The sequence below is a fragment of the Lutjanus erythropterus genome, chromosome 23 (assembly GCF_056507025.1).
Source record: "Lutjanus erythropterus isolate fLutEry1 chromosome 23, fLutEry1.hap2, whole genome shotgun sequence".
Lineage (NCBI taxonomy): Eukaryota > Metazoa > Chordata > Actinopteri > Lutjaniformes > Lutjanidae > Lutjanus > Lutjanus erythropterus.
In genome coordinates, this window is record NC_139339.1 from 14,346,505 (window position 1) to 14,364,112 (window position 17,608).

At 38.1% G+C, this 17,608-nt stretch overlaps 4 protein-coding genes across 4 annotated transcripts; 3 read left to right on the forward strand and 1 right to left on the reverse strand.

Moving 5' to 3' along the window:
- Positions 1 to 1,109: 1,109 nt before the first annotated feature.
- Positions 1,110 to 4,674, forward strand: cideb (cell death inducing DFFA like effector b). The gene is made up of 5 exons (XM_084711546.1): positions 1,110 to 1,268; positions 1,978 to 2,092; positions 2,788 to 2,946; positions 3,055 to 3,245; positions 3,907 to 4,674. The coding sequence occupies exons 1-5, from the start codon at positions 1,243 to 1,245 to the stop codon at positions 4,046 to 4,048; spliced, it is 633 nt and encodes a 210-aa protein (XP_084567672.1). The 5' UTR covers positions 1,110 to 1,242; the 3' UTR covers positions 4,049 to 4,674.
- A 1,553-nt stretch (positions 4,675 to 6,227) lies between these two features.
- Positions 6,228 to 12,551, reverse strand: homezb (homeobox and leucine zipper encoding b). The gene is made up of 2 exons (XM_084712995.1): positions 12,429 to 12,551; positions 6,228 to 7,780 (listed from the first exon to the last, which is right to left on the reverse strand). Exon 2 carries the CDS (start codon positions 7,754 to 7,756, stop codon positions 6,404 to 6,406), a length of 1,353 nt encoding a protein of 450 aa, XP_084569121.1. The 5' UTR covers positions 7,757 to 7,780; positions 12,429 to 12,551; the 3' UTR covers positions 6,228 to 6,403.
- LOC146305761 (tripartite motif-containing protein 16) lies at positions 11,793 to 14,643 on the forward strand. Its single transcript, XM_084713134.1, has 2 exons — positions 11,793 to 13,389; positions 14,639 to 14,643. Exons 1-2 carry the CDS (start codon positions 11,934 to 11,936, stop codon positions 14,641 to 14,643), a joined length of 1,461 nt encoding a protein of 486 aa, XP_084569260.1. The 5' UTR covers positions 11,793 to 11,933.
- Positions 13,430 to 17,514, forward strand: LOC146305762 (tripartite motif-containing protein 16-like). The gene has a single exon (XM_084711662.1). It carries the CDS (start codon positions 15,314 to 15,316, stop codon positions 16,862 to 16,864), a length of 1,551 nt encoding a protein of 516 aa, XP_084567788.1. The 5' UTR covers positions 13,430 to 15,313; the 3' UTR covers positions 16,865 to 17,514.
- The last annotated feature ends 94 nt before the right edge of the window (positions 17,515 to 17,608 follow it).

Genomic DNA, 17,608 nt, shown 5'->3' on the forward strand with positions numbered 1-17,608 from the left:
TCGCGAGATTTGTAAGCATTCTTTCTTCATAGTGCTACTTGTATAAACTTATTATGTTTCATGATGTGAAAATGCATTTGGTACAAATCTGTGTAGATTTCAGGACAGAATACACTTATTTAGCGTTAGGGAAAGGTCGTTGTTTGAGGTTAAAATGAACACTCGCGAGATTGTTCGCGGGTCTCGGGTTCCCTTCAAGGCACGATCAGACCGGCTGCCATCTGCTACGCGTAATTGTGCAATAATTGTTGCAATAATAATCCAAAAAACCTACAAAATGTAAGACGGGAATGGCGTGAAAAATGTCGTTTTAAGAGGCAAAGAGTACAATTTATTGCAATTAAAAACGTGTAAAGTAATGACCCAGAGAAAAGGATAAAAATAAGAACATCAAAGAAACATAGGTAGCTAAGAAAGGTAATACCAAACATGACAGGTATGAGTTTGTATCCCTTAAATGAATGAAAAAAACAACTCACAAATATGGTCGCATGTCTTTTGAGAAAGAACAGAAGAACAGAACAGTATCACGTTTTAACTTGAATAGTTCGTTTTTTACATTATAACAAGATGTTTTTGCTTTATTACAACATCCAAATTTATCAGATTATGACAAGAAACGTTTATTGTTTGAGAATATAATATTTATCTGGTTATAACATGAAACGTTTCATGTTATAATGTGATAACTTGTACTAACAAAACCTTTCATGTTACAATGTGATATAATGTGACATTATGAAAATATAAGTTATTTTGTTATCACATGAAATGTTTCAGTTATAACAAGATAAACAGTACACAGTTAGAAAAAAGTTTCTTTAAATGTTCTTATGTAGTAATAATGTGAAAATATCTTGATATAACATGAAAAATGTTTTGTTAACTAAACTTTTCTCATTATACCCTGACAGTGATGCTTTTTTTTTATTTTTCTGGTGTGGCTGCAATACGTTGCCAGAAATATTGATAATGACCTTAAATTACCAATATCAATCGAGCTATAGAGGTTATAATAATTCTGCTGGTCAGATAAAGAAAGGATGTCTCACACATTTCCAGATGATCTTTGTCCTGTGTTGGTCTGTATCTGAGTTATCACCAGGTTCGGGTTAAAGTCCAGCTGCTGGGTCAAACACAAGCTGAGCTGAGAGTACAGCACATTATAATCTGTTTCCCTTATCCTAACCAAAACTTGACAAAAACCTAAGGCTGTGAGGAGACAACAAGAGACTGACGAGCATGGACACCACGTCTTCATTTATCAAGTAAGTACTGAAGTAGTTTTGGAGAGTTGATACTGATTCACTTCACGATCGCTTCACTTGATCGACAACATAAACAAAATTGTGTGGCTATTTGAGACTTCAGTAAATAAGTAATGTGAACTCATGGATATAACCTGTAATCTTAAACTGTGTTATATTATGTCACTTCAAATAGTGTTGACCTATTATAATAGGTAGGGTAAAGGTGGCAACAGTTTCAGTGTGGCATGAAAAAACAAGATTTGATTTTTTTTTTCTCTTTTATCCTAAAAATTAACAAGTCCACAAAAAGGAAGTGAAAGTGAATATTACAATGTAAATGGATGATAGGATAAGATATAATGCAGAAAAGAACATTGCACAGATAATGGAGAAGAAAAAAAAATCTATATATACACATACGTGTGTTTATATATGGTCTTTTTCACAACAGACATTTTGACATGTCACAGTGGGAAAATCACAGGTGTAAATCATAAAAATTAATGATGGTTTCTATTCCATTTAGCCGCTTCACTTTTTTATCCATTTTGGCGCATGGTCATGTTTTACTGGGACCCTTGAAAAGAACAGAGCCATCATTATTGTTCTTAGTAACAAAATCTGTGTTTTTTCTACTATGACAAGTCTAAATGTGAAAGCATCCAAAGAATTAAATACTTTTTAATTTCATTTAATTAAATTACCTTTCTGTTCATCCTTTCTTCAGATCTGTAACAAAGCGAGTGTGGTCTCCACCACAGCGTCCCTTCAGAGTGTGTTGTCACAACAGGGAGACGAGGAAGGGCATCACAGCCGGGACCCTGGAGGAGCTGAGAGAGAGGGTGAGAGTGACTGTAAATTTAATCATATTCATGGAAAGAAATAAAGGGTTGCGATCAAAGCAGTCACAGTACAGCAGACTGCAGCCTGAGCTTTAAGTGTGGGGAGGAGGGGCGGCGGTAAACAACTCGCTTCAACCATAAATCGTGGATTAAAAATGGATTCAGTCTATTTAATTATAATGTCTATGGCTCCAATTCACTATTTGAACACTAGGGACTTAAATATTGCTTGTTTAAAAATCAGAAATTGATGAAGAACTAACAAATCACACACAGGCCATCTGCACGATCTTTAAAAGTCTTAACAGTATTTATTTCCTTTAAAATTTATTTCCTTTTAGAAGATATTAAAGGTCTTTTTTTTTCTTGTCAGGCTCAGGGGAAATGTTAGCTTTCAGGGCTTTATTCATAGCATTGGTCTGCTATTTAGAAATGACAGACTGCTGTAATTGACCAATCAGAATTGAGTATGTAACAAAAACATGCAATAAATGTCAATAAATCCATGTACTTAATAAATGATTGTAGGCTTTATTGGCCATACTGGTTTTCTGTCATACTTTGGTATATATGACAAACAATATGACGTGAACTGCGTCCTACATTGTATTATAAAGATCTTAGAAAGTCTTACATTTAATTTGTTGAACTCACTTTCTCACATTAATCCAGGGAAACTTGAATCTGTGCTGTAGGTCTGCCAGGCCTTGCTGCTGTCCTTGTCTGCAGTGTCTCTGTCTCTGGTTTGTGAGGAGGATGGCACCGAGGTAGACTCTGACGAGTTCCTCATGAGCCTGCCTGACAACACCATGCTCATGGCCCTGCAGCCCGGACAGACATGGAGACCACAGCCGGTAGGTCTGACACCCCCCCCCCAAAAACGCCAAATCTTTGGTCCAAATGAATTCATGTTATATCTTTGACCTGCTTCTTTAATATGACTGTTGTCTCTGATTTCCCAGGGTTCAGTTGTGGCCAAATCTTCCAACCACAACAAGCCTCGCACAGGGAGAGACATAGCTCGCGTGACCTTTGACCTTTACAGGATGAGCCCAAAGGATGTCTTCGGCTCCCTGAGTGTCAAGGCCACATTTCAAGGCCTTTACTCCGTGAGCGCTAACTTTGAGTGTCTGGGGCCCAAGAAAGTCCTCAGGTAAGTCAAGAGGGAGGGGGGTGAAGTTACAAGGTTGTTTTCATCCATCCTTTTTATCGTTTTTATTCCTCTTATTTCTTTTACTGTTCTTATCTTTCATCATCATTTGTCTTCTCTCTGCTGTCTTTGCATCTTTCGGTTTGTTGTTTTAATCTTTCCTTAATTTTGTCTTGCTTTTGTTTAGCCTCTGGCTGTCTGTTGTTATATTGGCTCCTGGGTATCCTTCTTTTGCTTTGACTGTCAAAGCACTTTTAAACTCCGAGTTAAAATTATAATTACAAAAAAGACACGACAGAGAAGCTACATACAATAGATGAAAAGACTAAAGTACTCATTCTGAGGAAAAATAATCCCTGTGACTGATATATTATTACATGATTAGACTGTGGATACTCATACACCAAGTTTAAACTACTTTTTATACAGTCAGGTAATTCAGTCCCAGGTCCCAGTCCCAAAGAAACTCATTATTCATGATTAATTAAACCTCTCAGATGATGACACGAGAAATACTTTGTCATAAAAAAGAAACTTGCTTGCTTAAGAATACAATATACACTTTTTCAAAGTCTGAATTTAGTGCACATTGCCAGAGATGAAACATACTTCAGATAAAAATGTTGTCATTCTGATGACACGTTATCTCTTTTCTGTTTTTCAGAGAAGCCCTGCGTGTAGCCTCCACCCTCCTAAATGCTGCTGGCCACCTGCTTATCACCTGCGCCTCCATGATCCGACGCGTTATCGAAGGCGCCGATCTTTGGCACCCGCAGAGGGCAGAGTACAGCGCCAGCTGGAACTGACGGAGCCAAGAAAAACCTGTTACGCTGTAACAAAGAACTTAAATGGGTAGCCATTGTATTATATAATTCTTCTGCTGTTTATCTCCTTAAAATGGAGGAAAATTAACCACTTTTTTTTTAAAATGTACATCTGTTAAGGTAGTATCTGTAAACATTAACAATGATAGAGGGTGATGAGTTACTGTGTACTTTCTCTTCTACCCTTAGTTATTCTGACTATACATTTATGAACAGATAATGGACAAAAAAAAGAACACAAGTCTTTAAGTGTCAGAAACTGTCTCAAGTAACGACAGACAAAGTGTCATAGGTATTAAAGTAGTATTTCTGTTTTTGTGCAATATATATTCTACATGATATCCTCAAATTGTACTGACTTGTTTTGACTTTTGCAGTATTTTTTTTTTTGCAGTAACCAAATTATAAAAATCAATTTACTTTTAAACATACAGTATCAGTGAAAAGTTTGGACAATGTTTTTTTCTTTATGTAGATTAATAATGGAGACATCAAAACTGTGAAAAATGGAATTACGTAGTGAGCAAAAAATGTGAACACAAGGCAAAATAATCTAAAATATAAAAGACTCTAACACACTGTCTCCTGAGCTTGCAATCAAAATTTAATATTTATTAATTTATTAAATCTTCTATTGCAAGTGCAGGGGTCTTTTTCCTTTCCGTCATGTAAACATCCCAGCTCAATAAACATATGCACCAGTGTCTCCTCATATCATTTCAGTTAGATTTAATTTTTTCCTGAAGTCTAGTGTTTATACTTAATCCAGTTAACTAAAATGTTTTTTTCATGCCTAGCCTTAGTTTGTAGTTAAGTTCTAGTTAATTATAATAACCTTGGCTGGCAGGTGAACTTGTTTCTATCTGCTCCAGAGATTCCGACAAACCACTGAAATCATGTGGTTGGTTTGTTGAAATGAACCACCAGTGTCTTAAAAAATAAATAAATAAATAAATAAATACTGTACCAAGAAAAACACTATCCATTTTGTTGTTTATGAATGTTTTAATGTTACCATAATCATCAAACCGTAATCATAAAAGAGTCATATTTGAACAACAAGTAATTAAACTGTTTTATGTGAAAGGCAATGAAAAGTCTGCAACATTGGGAAAACTACATATGTTAACATATATGTCAAAGGTATAGTTCAGAGTTTTTTAGTTATATGAGGTACTTATCATTAGTCAGTGCATTAGCTACAGTAGAAGGTGGTCAACACGCTCCTTGTTGGGAGAAGCAGCAGGAGTACCAGTGCAGGAGGTTAATTAATATACTGCTGTGGACAGGGTCAGCAGCAAAACATATTTTAGCCACCTAAAAAAAAAATCAGTATCACTTTAAGTGTATGCTATATTTAGAATATTTTTTTCTTATTTGGGGGCACCCATGTAGCTCATTTGGTAGAGCATGCAGCTCATGTACTGAGGTTGTCAGTCCTCTGCAGCAGCCACCGCTTTGACTCCTGTCTGCGGCCCTTTGCTGCGTGTCAGCTTCTCTCTCTTCACCCCCTTTCCTGTCTGCTCTTCAGCTGTCCTCTCCAACCAAGGGAAGAAGCCTACCCCCCCAAAAAAACTTAAAAAAGACAGTCTAATTCAACAGGAAAACATTACACAATCCAAATATTGCTCTCTCTTGCTCAGCCACACTCTTTATCTATTAGTTATTTTGCATTATCAGGCGACTTAGGTGTTTTAAAAGGTTAGTTTAGATTCAATGAAGTCACAGAATAATACAAGCTAAGTAACCAACCGAGGCAACGGTAGACCAACAACTCCCGTGTTCTGTGAAGTAAAATCACCAATTTTGACAATGGAGTCTTTTTGGAGTCTGACATAACAGCAGCGTCCCATCGGAGAAGGCTGTCTGACTGTAACGTAAAGAGGTGAAAATATTCTAAATATAGATGTCTTTTTTGGGTGGCTAAAATATATTTTGCTGCTGATCCTGTCCAGAGCAAGACATTACTTAGTTTCTGTGCTGGTACTTCTCTCTGTTTCTCCAAACTGGGAGCGTTCTGACCCCCACCTACTGCAGGACTGCACTGACTATTGATAAGTACCTCTTACAATCTGGACTATCCCTTTATGTCGTCACAGTAACAGTAAAGAACAATCTATATTAACAGTCCTTATTAAAGTCGAGGCTAATTCACAACATCTGTGTAAGAAAAAGCTCTTAAAAGCCGTCCTAACTCAAACCCTGATCTGCATAACAAACTACTTGACTCTAAATTATAGATAACACACTAAACTGCTTCTGATGCCTCTCTCTAAATGTTAAGAGATCATCCTTTGTCATTTCCTCAGTGGGATATTAGACACAGAATCTGTTGCATCATTTCTGCTCTGGAGCCACCAGCACACTTTCATCCACGCCAAAGTTCTCTCTACTCTCAAGCTCCATCTTCAATGTCACATTTCCGCCACCTCCATGCGGCCGTGCCTTCCCCAGTGAGCTCAGGGACTGGCGGTACCTGATGTTGGCCAGCACCTGGCTATGCTGCTCTTTGGTCAACCAGCCCGGCTTTCGTTCCTTGATGTAATAGCGCATGTCACCGTACCACTGGATCAGCTTGCAGCGGGGGATGCCAATCAGCTCCGCCAGGTGGTTGTAGCTCTCACTGTCTGGATACTGGCAGATGACGAAGGCCTTCCGCATCATTGCCAGCTGAGTCTGCGTCTTTGTAGGGTAGCGGAGCTGAGTGGGACCATCTAAAACAACAGGGTTATTGGTTATTGACTCTCCATGCAGCTCTTCTTCCAGCTGAGCCTCCACTTCTGTTGTCCCCTGTTTTCCCAAGCTGCTGCTGACAGGAGTTGTACAGTTATCTTGGTTCTGGTTATCAGTGAATGGAGGTACATCAGAGGCTTGATTTTGAAACAGAGGTATGGGCGAAGAAGGCGCATCCAGTACTTCATCAGACACCACAAAGCTCTTGTGGGCAGGCCACTCTTGGATGGATGGTAAACTTTTGTTTGCTTCCGCCTTCTTTTTCCTGCTGGGAGCCCACTCTGCCTGACTGGGTTTGGATTTGGTGTACTTCCTCTCAACTTCATCACTTCTTGTTTGTACTTCTGTCCTTCTCTTTCTCTTCTTGCCTGTCACCATCGGCCTTCCCTGCTTTTTCTGAGTATTCCTTGTGTCTTTCTGTACTTTTCTGTACTCCTCTTCCTTCACTGGTTGCTCCTGCTTCATCCTTCCCTCATTTGCCATCTGTTCCTCCCTCACCTCTCCTACCTTCTTCCCACCAGACTCTTCCACCTCTCTTTTGCATTTATCATCCTCGCCTCCATTCTTTTGTTGCTCTTCCTTTCCTTTTCTCAACTTCCTCCGAACCTTGGGGATGTCTTTATAGTCCCAGCTGATGCCGTAGCGGAGCCTCTGCACCATGAACCACACCCTCACCTGGTCAGGGTGCAGGGAGCAGCGTTGCGCCAGTGCAGCTATTTGCTTCTGTGTCAGATATGGGAACCTGTCGAAGGCCTTGTCCAGCTCTGCAGCACCATTCAGCTTGAGGTTGATCTGGTCAGACTGGACCCATACGAGCTTCTTCATGTCAGTGACCAGGGGGAGACACATAGCACTGCTCTGGTTCAGGCTGAAGGCCACCGGGGCAGTGTGCACTTCTGAAGAAGTCTCTCCACAAGCATCAGGTGTCCTGAATCCTTCATCAGCTGTGTGCCTCATTTTTTTCTTCTGTGATAATGACTCCTGCAAAAAGGAGGGCAAAAAGAAAGGGCTGATATCCAAAACAATGTGGTTTCATAAAAGAAACTGAACAAAACGTGAAAGGTAACTATCTGAGCACACTTCCATCTTTTGTTTAGCAGTGATGAGAATATATACTATGAGTTATGCCTGGATAATAAAACAATAGTGATATATTGTCAGCAGACACTTCATCAATAGCAATAAGACAACAGTTCAACAAAATGTTCTGTACCTTCACTTAAATGTATTAAATGTACCACATAACAGATAAGCCTGTGTTTATAAACAGCTTATCAGACGATTCAACCCAGAGCAAGTAAAATGCCATGTCAGGCAAGTAAATCTGGCAACTCACTTGCCCGACAAGAATAAAGAAAGAAAAAATAAATAAATTAGTAATCCTCTATGGTATGGTGCTGCCTCTAGGTAATACCCATTTTTGGCCCTGTACACTCACACAATACCTACTCAATTATGTTGCAAAACTTAAGAAAAGAGAGGCAGGAACCTAAGGAGACCAATAGGTTTGTTTTAAATGGTCACATGACTTTATAGAGGTCATGTTAAATTCCTTTTTGTGGCCTTCCTCATATGGTTCAAATCCATCATCTCTTTCCACAAAAGTGGTCAGAAAACATCTTTTTCTGTCATTTTAAAATCTGGGAAAAAATGGATTACATTTATAAATTAGAAAAGTTAGATTTTTAATTGTTTAGTGTGCTTTATTTGATAATAGTCAACTGTTAAAATGAAAATGTTGCCTTGAAGTAACAGCATACCATTATATATTCCCACTGTGACATTTTTGTCATTGTGTATTCAGGTTTCTATATTGTTGAACCAACATAAGACGGGGTGTAAAATGCACTGATATCTATTTTTTATGTTAACTCATAAGCAGCAACACAATAAATGGTTGCAGCATATTGCTTGTCATTTCTGCAAAACATAAATGTTGAACCTTGTTGTGTGACGATATATCAATTCAATATTCAGTGATCCAATATTATCAATGCAAAGGGAAAATATCGATAAATTGTCTGTGTCATAAATGTCTGTAAGTGTTCAGTCAAACCATAATTTAGTTTCTTTTTGTGAGCTGACATAAATGTAATTGATAGTCTTAAATGGACAATGGTATTGTCTAATATCAATCACAGGCCACTGAATTCAGTCATATTGAAATTATATTGTGGCAGACTTTGTGATATCTCCAAGTGTCTTATCATTGTATACAATACTGATATAATATTGTATCACCATGAAACTTGTGATTTACACCCCTAGTTGAAGTCTGTCAGTTACAAGTAAAGTTCCTGAATTTAAAATGTTACTGCAAATTTTACTAATTATGAGCTGAAAGTAATTAAATATATAAAAGGTACTTTTACTTCTTATATATTTCATTGTGATCACTTGTGTATAAATGTGATTATTCCGTGACAATTTGAACTTCACATGCTGCTTTTCAGTTTGATTTTTAACATGCATCAGACTTTGTTGATCATGTGGCTTTTTGTAAAGTTACTTATAATAAGTTATCTTGCAAAAATTAATGAACAGATATAAAATAAAGTACAGTATTAGATAGATAGATAGATAGATAGATAGATAGAAAATTCCTGTTACAGCAGTAATTTATATAGCATGGGAATAATAAATAGGTATGTCAACAGTAGAAGAGAGAGATAAATATTAATGGAAAAATAATAAAAACTAATAACAAATAAATTAAAATATCTCAATGCAGAATATAAGAAAAATCCTGCATAAATTACAAGAAATGACATAATTAGCTAATGTCGGAGGTTAGCTAGCTAAATTTAACTACAAAGTATGAATTTTTACCCCAAATAATGCTAATTAAACACCAGTTGTCAATTAATTAAGTGACAAATGGTGACGGTAATATTAAGTATAATATTACAGTAACGTTAAAAATTATTGATGACCGCCACTGATCGATTGAGACAAAGTATTTTTTGTTAGTCGTTAGCTTAGCCTAGTTAGAATATCAGGATGTATGCTAGTAGCTAACTTGGCGATAATGTTGTAAAGCACCAAACATGGCTCCGTTTTCTTAGCCTGTAATTATTCAACTTTTCCGTGGCAGTATCAAGAAGACTCGACATTATCACTAACTTCATTAATGACAAGTTTAAAGTTCCTACCTTTGAACGCACAAGAATGTAGAGTAAGTATGACAGGAGATTTCTGTCTGCTGATCTGGTTCAGTCCGCGCGCACACAGTAAAAACTGCCAAGTGAGTCCAGATGAGTCAAAAGATGGAGGATCTAGAAGTTGGTCAGTAACATCAGGTATCCTCAAGAATGCAGTTTGCTGTTATCTTATTAACTGCTGGTTTTTCTTCAGCGTCTACGATAGCGTGTGCGAAATAATGCATAATGAAAATGAGTCTTATTTAATACCATGCCATAAACTCTGTGGAAGATAATGATGATGGTTATTATTATTATTATTATTATTATTATTATCATTATTATTATTATATTAACGTTCCACTGTATTCTCCAAATGGTATTTCAACTTTATTCTCAACATTTCAACTTTAGTCTCAAAATTATTAAACTTCCTCCTCTGACTTTTTTCCATAAGAGAAAATGACTAAGAGGTAATTGTTTTGTTTAATTTTTTTCTTTTTCTTTGTTTTTCTTTTTAGTTTTTTTTTTTTTTTTTTTTTTGTTTAGCACTTGAGGCTGAAGTCAAAATGTCAGGAATACAATAAAATGTTGAGAAGACAAAATATTACAGTAGCCTTATTAGTGCCAGGCAAAAGGAAAAATGAATCACAGGAGTAAGATTTTTTTTTCTTTTCAGAATAAAGTCAAAATGTTGAGCATAAAATTGAAACATAATTTTGAGAATAAAGTCACAGTGGCATTTCAACTTTATTATCCAAATGCAATAAAAACAAACTTCCTCTTCTGAAATATATATATACATATATATATATATATATATATATATATATATATATATATATATATATATATATTTGAATGTACATGTAAATTTAATGAAGATAGGAATTGATTGGCTGACCTAGGTTTAGCTAGGCACACCCTTTAAACTGTGTGTAGATTATACATGTAGTAGATTCTTCAGTTTTTTTGGCTGATAAGGTAAAATAAGACTTTGACCTTTAAGACAGACATGAGACACTACTGTACTGCTATAAAAGCTGGAGAGTACAGCTCAGTCTATCACACCAGTCTCTGTGGAACCAGCAACAGGCAAACAACTAATTCAAGACCATTATAGAATACTCAATTCAATAACAATATTTTATTTACAAGGGCAACGTGACAACCAAAACACAAGAGCAATAAATTCCAAGATTTTCTTGTTTCTGACAACATGTCTGTCCAAATACCAAAGGAGCCACAAGTTATCCTCTGCGACATGTGTACAGAGGAGGACAAGAAACCAGCACAGAAGACCTGCATGAAATGTGAGATTTCCATATGCGTCCAGCGCCTCTGTTTACCACTGTTTACTCATTGTTAGTCATATTAATTTCAATGCCTGCCAATCACTACCAGAATATGATTTGTTTGTTTGTTTGTTTGTTTGTTTATTTCATTTAGTGAATATAAATGTCATTGGTTAGTGTGAAGTTGCAGTAAAATTAATATATAGTAGCATCAGGCCAACAATCTCAGTAATAATTACAAGACATGCATAAGATTTTTGAAGATAAATGGAGCAATTCTGAAGATATAAATCAAGAAAATGAAAGTCACTACGATGAATTAATCATAATATTTTGTGCTAGATTATTATGGGCTGCCACATATTTAAATTTAATAGTTTACTTGCCTTTTATAACAAGTCCTAAAGTCTTTGACACACAAAGAGTTACACCAGCCTGTGTTGGGAAGTAATTTCCCTCTCTGAGTGTTAAAAACGAAACTTAACTTCATCTGTCAGGCTCCACCCCCTGATTGTTTGGTTTAGCAGGAATCGAAACTGTTGCGCAGTGCTGCTGTGGCAGAGCATTCAGACCAGACTGAGGGAACAGAAATATGTGAAAAACTAAGTTAAGCAAAATTAGATTAGATTTCCAGTACAACTGAAGATCAACAACAAGGGTCTGAGGACTTTGTTCAACACTGAATAATATTCAAGAAAGATGGAAACAGGACTTACCACTTTTGAAAAGATGTCACATACATCGGAACCACAAGTTATCCTCTGCGACATCTGTGCAGAGGAGAACAGGAAACCAGCACAGAAGACCTGCATGAAATGTGAGATTTCCATGTGTGTCCAACATCTCCAGACTCACCTGACCGCTCCTGTGTTACTACAAACTCATCCTCTGATTGATCCCATGGCTTTATGTGGCACCACCAAATGCCCCCAACACGGCAAACTCCTGGAGTACTACTGCCTGGACGACATGACCTGTGTGTGTGTTTCCTGCGCCATTGAAGACCAGCACCGCCTACACAATATGAAGACTTTCTCCACAGCTCACAAAGAGCTCATGGAGAAGCTCAACACTGAGCAGCAGGCCTTACAGGTGAAAACTGAAGATGAGAATGTGAGTCTGGAAAAATGGGAGAAAAGTGAAAGAGAGAAGCTGGGTCGCTCTAGTGTGCGTCTCATTGAGGCTGTGACTAACCTGCGTGACATTGCCCTGACCAGTGTCCAGAGTTCAGTCTCTGCCCGTATGGTGTCTATCAAAACCAGCAAGAGCAGCATGCAAGCAGCACAGAACGAGAAGGACACCTTCAGATTCCTGCAGATGTATTCTCAGGTGCATCAGGATGTGGAGAAGGCCAAGGCCGTTGATCTGAGAAAAGGCTTGGAGCCTGGCAGCGATCGTGACAAACTGGTTCAGGAGATAAGACAAAAAGGTGAGAAGGTGATAGCGCAAACAGGCGACTTCGTGAGATCACTGTTGACTCTGGTTGACCCAGATAACCACAAGGAGCACTTTGCTACTTCAGACCTGATCTTTGACCCGCAGACTTTGAGTCCCAGCATTTCACTGTCCAAAGACAACAGGAAGGTTTTCTACAACAGTTGGCTGGGTCAATGCTCTGAAACTCTTCTAATCCGCAGCACCAAGTCAGTTTCTAACTTTCAGAGGTGGATAATTAGTCTTTCTCAAGACTTTGACTGGACCATTGGCTTGTGTGACAAACAGTGTGCAAATAACTTGACGGATGGACATGTCTATGGTTTGCGCTGCGAAGGTAACCAGCTCAGCTCTCTCACGACAGAGTATAATGATGGTTCTGATGCATCAACCTATTCACCCTATTCACAAACTCTATTTGGGCAACCAGCTGTCATGATGAAAACACAGAAACAACACAGGGTTTCCTCTGAGTTAATCATATATCAGGACACAAATAGAGACAAGACCGTTCCACGTCCTGAAATGGTGGAAGTGTTTTGGAACTCTGCTGCTTCTTCGTTGTCCTTCTTCAGCAGAACTGGACAGCACCAGAGGGAAGAAATAATCACGATTAAGATGAGCCTCATCAGTTTGAATCTGGCCCCTTTTGTTCAACTACGAAAGGGACATGGACTAAAAATGCCCCAGCAGAAATTGCAACACTGCTTTGGCACATCGGGTACAGGGTTCTCGTTTGGGAATCCTCAACAGAGTAATTCCTGTAGAGCAGCAACTGGTACCAAATACATTACAGAAGTGCTTTGTGAACTTAAATAATAGGTGGCAATGTTGTCTGTAACCCCAAAATGTACTCTTTTTTTCCTTTACTCTTGTCTAATCATAATGCAAACTAAGAAGTCCATGGCTATAAATATGTACAATAATAGTGGCTTTGCTTTTCAAGGTTTCTGCAGATTTCACTTAAATTTAAGACAATTATGGGTGCAATTTAAAACCTATTTCATGTCCATACTGGATGACTAAGCAATTCTGAATCTGTTAGCTTTGGGCCAGAGTTTGGTGCCACTCCCCTTTTCATACAGAACAACATTGGGGGTGGCAGGCTTCACACCAGATAAATGTTTTTCTGACTTCCTATGACTCTAACATCTCTATATCCAAAGTTCCTAATTTTAATGTTTTCTTGCACAAGATGGAGACACTAAACTGGATAGTATATAAAAGTACTGAAACCGCTGACAACTTCAATTCATTATTCAACACAATATTTGACTGTACAGTTCACATTAGTGGTTATTGGCTCCATATTTGCACCGCTTTATAATTGTCACAGTGTGATCAAAACACATTAAAAACAAGACTGAAGTTATTGCAACTTCATAAAAGTAACATTAACTTCACTATCAGTCCATTTTTAAGACCTGACCAAAAGGCATATGAAGACATTTGAAGGGAGTTTAGAATTCAGATTGTTGGATTATCTGCTTTAAAACTTTAAGGACCTGCAGGAACTTTGCTGTCATTGGATGAGTATAAATATTATTCATTATTAGTGTTAAGTTAGTGCTTTTAGTACAGAAATTGGTAATAAGCCAATGCTGTGATTGTTTTTAGTTTACAAAATGTACAAGCACTGTAGGAAATGTAATATCTTCAGATCAATACCTTTCCATTGTAATGATGTAAATAGTTTTGTTTTGTGAATTTCTTCTGATGTGCACAACAAAATTGCCTGCTTTAATTTAAATGTCTCTTCTCATTTCTGCCTCTCAGTTGAGGATGTTTGTCTCCATCTAGTAGTGGTGAATCTGTCATTGCTTTCACGTAGTACAGTTCTATTACAGAGCATCATCTCACTAAGTTGGCAACAAGGAATTTGTCTCTTTTGAATTGTACATGCATTATGAATGATATGATCAATAATAAAGCTGTTACAATCTTAAGATGTGGAATGTTTTTATTGACAGGTTAAGACATGAAGTGAAAAAGAAAAATTTAAAAACTGCACTTTACATGACCATGTTCAATGACTGCTGCTCTTTTAATACATTCATGCACAGCACTGCAGGGAGAAGATCATTAATCTTTTTTGTCTGATAAGGTAAGACTTTGTATGACCCATAACTGTACTGCTATAAAAACTATAAAGAAGGACTTTTAGGAGCCAGCAACAGGCAAACAGCTAATTCAAGACCGTTTCATAATACTCAATCCAGAAATAATCTTATGTTTACAATATCAACCTGACAAATGAAACATAAGAGCAATACATTTCATGATCTTCTGAAAACATGTCTGACACATTTGGTTAATTATTAGTGCGAAGTTGCTGTAAAATGGATATATATGGAAATATGTGACCTCCACAGCAGAAAATATTGAAAGCCACAGCCAGGTCAGGCTCCACCCCCTGAATATTTGGTTTAGCAGAAATCGAAACTGTTGTGCAGTGCTGATGTGGCAGAGCATTCAGACCAGACTAAGAGACCGGAAACGAATGAGCAGCTAAATTCAGCAAAATTTAATTTAATTTTCAGTTTTCTGCCAAAACAGAGTTAACATAAGAGAAACAAGGAGGATCCTGAGGACTTTGTTCAACATTGAATAGAAAGATCAAATTGGGACTTCCTGCTTTTGGAAACATGTCTGACAATCTGCAAAAGGAGCCACAAGTCATCCTCTGCGACATGTGTACAGAGGAGGAAAAGAAACCAGCACTGAAGACCTGCATGAAATGTGAGATTTCCATGTGCGTCCAACATCTCCAGGCCCATCTGACCACTCCTGTGTTACTACAAACTCATCCTCTGACTGATCCCATGGCTTTATGTGGCACCACCAAATGCCCCCAACACGGCAAACTCCTGGAGTACTACTGCCTGGACGACATGACCTGTGTGTGTGTTTCCTGCGCCATTGAAGACCAGCACCGCCTACACAATATGAAGACCTTCTCCACAGCTCACAAAGAGCTCATGGAGAAGCTCAGCGCTGAGCAGCAGGCCTTACAGGTGAAAACTGAAGATGAGAATGTGAGTCTGGAAAAATGGGAGAAGAGTGAAAGAGAGAAGCTGGGTCGCTCTAGTGTGCGTCTCATTGAGGCTGTGGCTAACCTGCGTGACATTGCCCTGACCAGTGTCCAGAGTTCAGTCTCTGCCCGTATGGTGTCTATCAAAACCAGCAAGAGCAGCATGCAAGCAGCGCAGAACGAGAAGGACACCTTCAGATTCCTGCAGATGTATTCTCAGGTGCATCAGGATGTGGAGAAGGCCAAGGCCGTTGATCTGAGAAAAGGCTTGGAGCCTGGCAGCGATCGTGACAAACTGGTTCAGGAGATAAGACAGAATGGTGAGAAGATGGTGAAGCATGCAGGCGACTTCTGGGGATCACTGTTGACTCTGGTTGACCCAGATAACCACCAGGCGCTCGTAGCTACTAATTCAGACCTGATCTTTCACCCACAGACTTTGAGTCCCAGTATTTCACTGTCCAAAGACAACAGGAAGGTTTTCTACAACAGTTGGCTGGGTCAATGCTCTGCCACTCTTCTAATCCGCAGCACCAAGTCAGTTCCTAACTTTCAGAGGTGGATAATTAGTCTTTCTCAAGACTTTGACTGGACCATTGGTTTGTGCGACAAGCAGTCTGCAAATAACTTGATGAATGGACATGTCTATGGCCTGTGCTTCAAAGATAACCAGCTCAGCTCTCTCACGACAGAGTATGATGATTGTTCTGATTCATCAATCAATTCAAAAGGTGCTGGGCTGCAGAAAACTGACAAGACCAAAACAGAGAAACAACGCAGGGTTTCCTCTGAATTAATCACATATGAAATAGACGGAGATGAGGTCGTGCCACAACTTGAAATGGTGGAAGTGTTTTGGAACTTTACTGCCTCCTTGCTGTCCTTCTTCAGCAGAACCGGACAGCACCAGAGGGAAGAAATAATCACAATTAAAATGAGCCTCAACAACTGGGACCTGTCCCCCTTTGTTCAACTACGAAAGGAAAATAGACAAAATAGTTCTCAGCAGCAATGGAAGTGCCCCTGTGGGAAGGCTTACTACAAGAGTGGCAATGAATGGCAATACAACGATGGATCGTACAGGCACTCTCAAAGGGCCAATTGCTCCTGTGGAGAATTTATTGGTGATGCATGCATCACAGAGGTGGTTTGTAAACTTAAGTAATTGGTGGGACTCCACTGATCATTACTAATCATTATACAAAGCCAAGGAAATGTGTGGCTAGAAATGTCTGAACCATTAATGCCTTTCTGCTTTCACTAGATGAGTATAAATCTTACTGATTAGTGTTGCTGTCAAATTTTATTATAGTGCTATTCATGCAAAAATCTCTAATAAACTAATGCTGTGATTGTTTTTGTTTTTTAGTGATCAAAATGCACATCAGCATTTTAAGCAATGTTTTGAGAACTGTAATATCTTCAGCTGAATGTCTTCTCATTATCATGTAAACTATTTTGTTTTGAGTTCTTTTCAATGTGTACAAGATAATTTTGTTTTAACTTTAATGTGTTGCCTAAGTTTTGCCTCTCACTTGAAGTTGTTTGTCTCCATCTACTGGTGGTGAATGTGTCCTTTCTCATGTATAGGTTAGTTCTAGTACAGTCAGAGTGGCAACAAGGAATTTGTGTCTTTTGAACTGTACATGCATTATGAATGATTCAATCAATAATAAAGCTATTATAATTTTAAGAAGTGAAATGTTTTTATTGACTGGTTAAAACATGAAGTGTAAAAGGGAAATTTAAAAACTGCACTTTACATTTTGCCACTTTCACACCAATGTGACAGTAAAAAATGAAACACAGATCATGTAAGAATAAAGTACCAAAAACCAAATCAAACACTGATGATGTAAAGCTTCCAAGAAATGACCACTTAATTTAAAGGCTATAATAAATCATAAAT

Coding starts and splice junctions, on each gene's coding strand:
- homezb (XM_084712995.1), bottom strand. CDS start 7,756: ATGAGGCACACAGCTGATGAAGGATTCAGGACACCTGATGCTTGTGGA.
- cideb (XM_084711546.1), top strand. CDS start 1,243: ATGGACACCACGTCTTCATTTATCAA. Junction 2,093..2,787: donor TGGAGGAGCTGAGAGAGAGG/GTGAGAGTGACT, acceptor TCTGTGCTGTAG/GTCTGCCAGGCCTTGCTGCT. Junction 3,246..3,906: donor GGGCCCAAGAAAGTCCTCAG/GTAAGTCAAGAG, acceptor TCTGTTTTTCAG/AGAAGCCCTGCGTGTAGCCT.
- LOC146305762 (XM_084711662.1), top strand. CDS start 15,314: ATGTCTGACAATCTGCAAAAGGAGCCACAAGTCATCCTCTGCGACATG.
- LOC146305761 (XM_084713134.1), top strand. CDS start 11,934: ATGGAAACAGGACTTACCACTTTTGAAAAGATGTCACATACATCGGAA.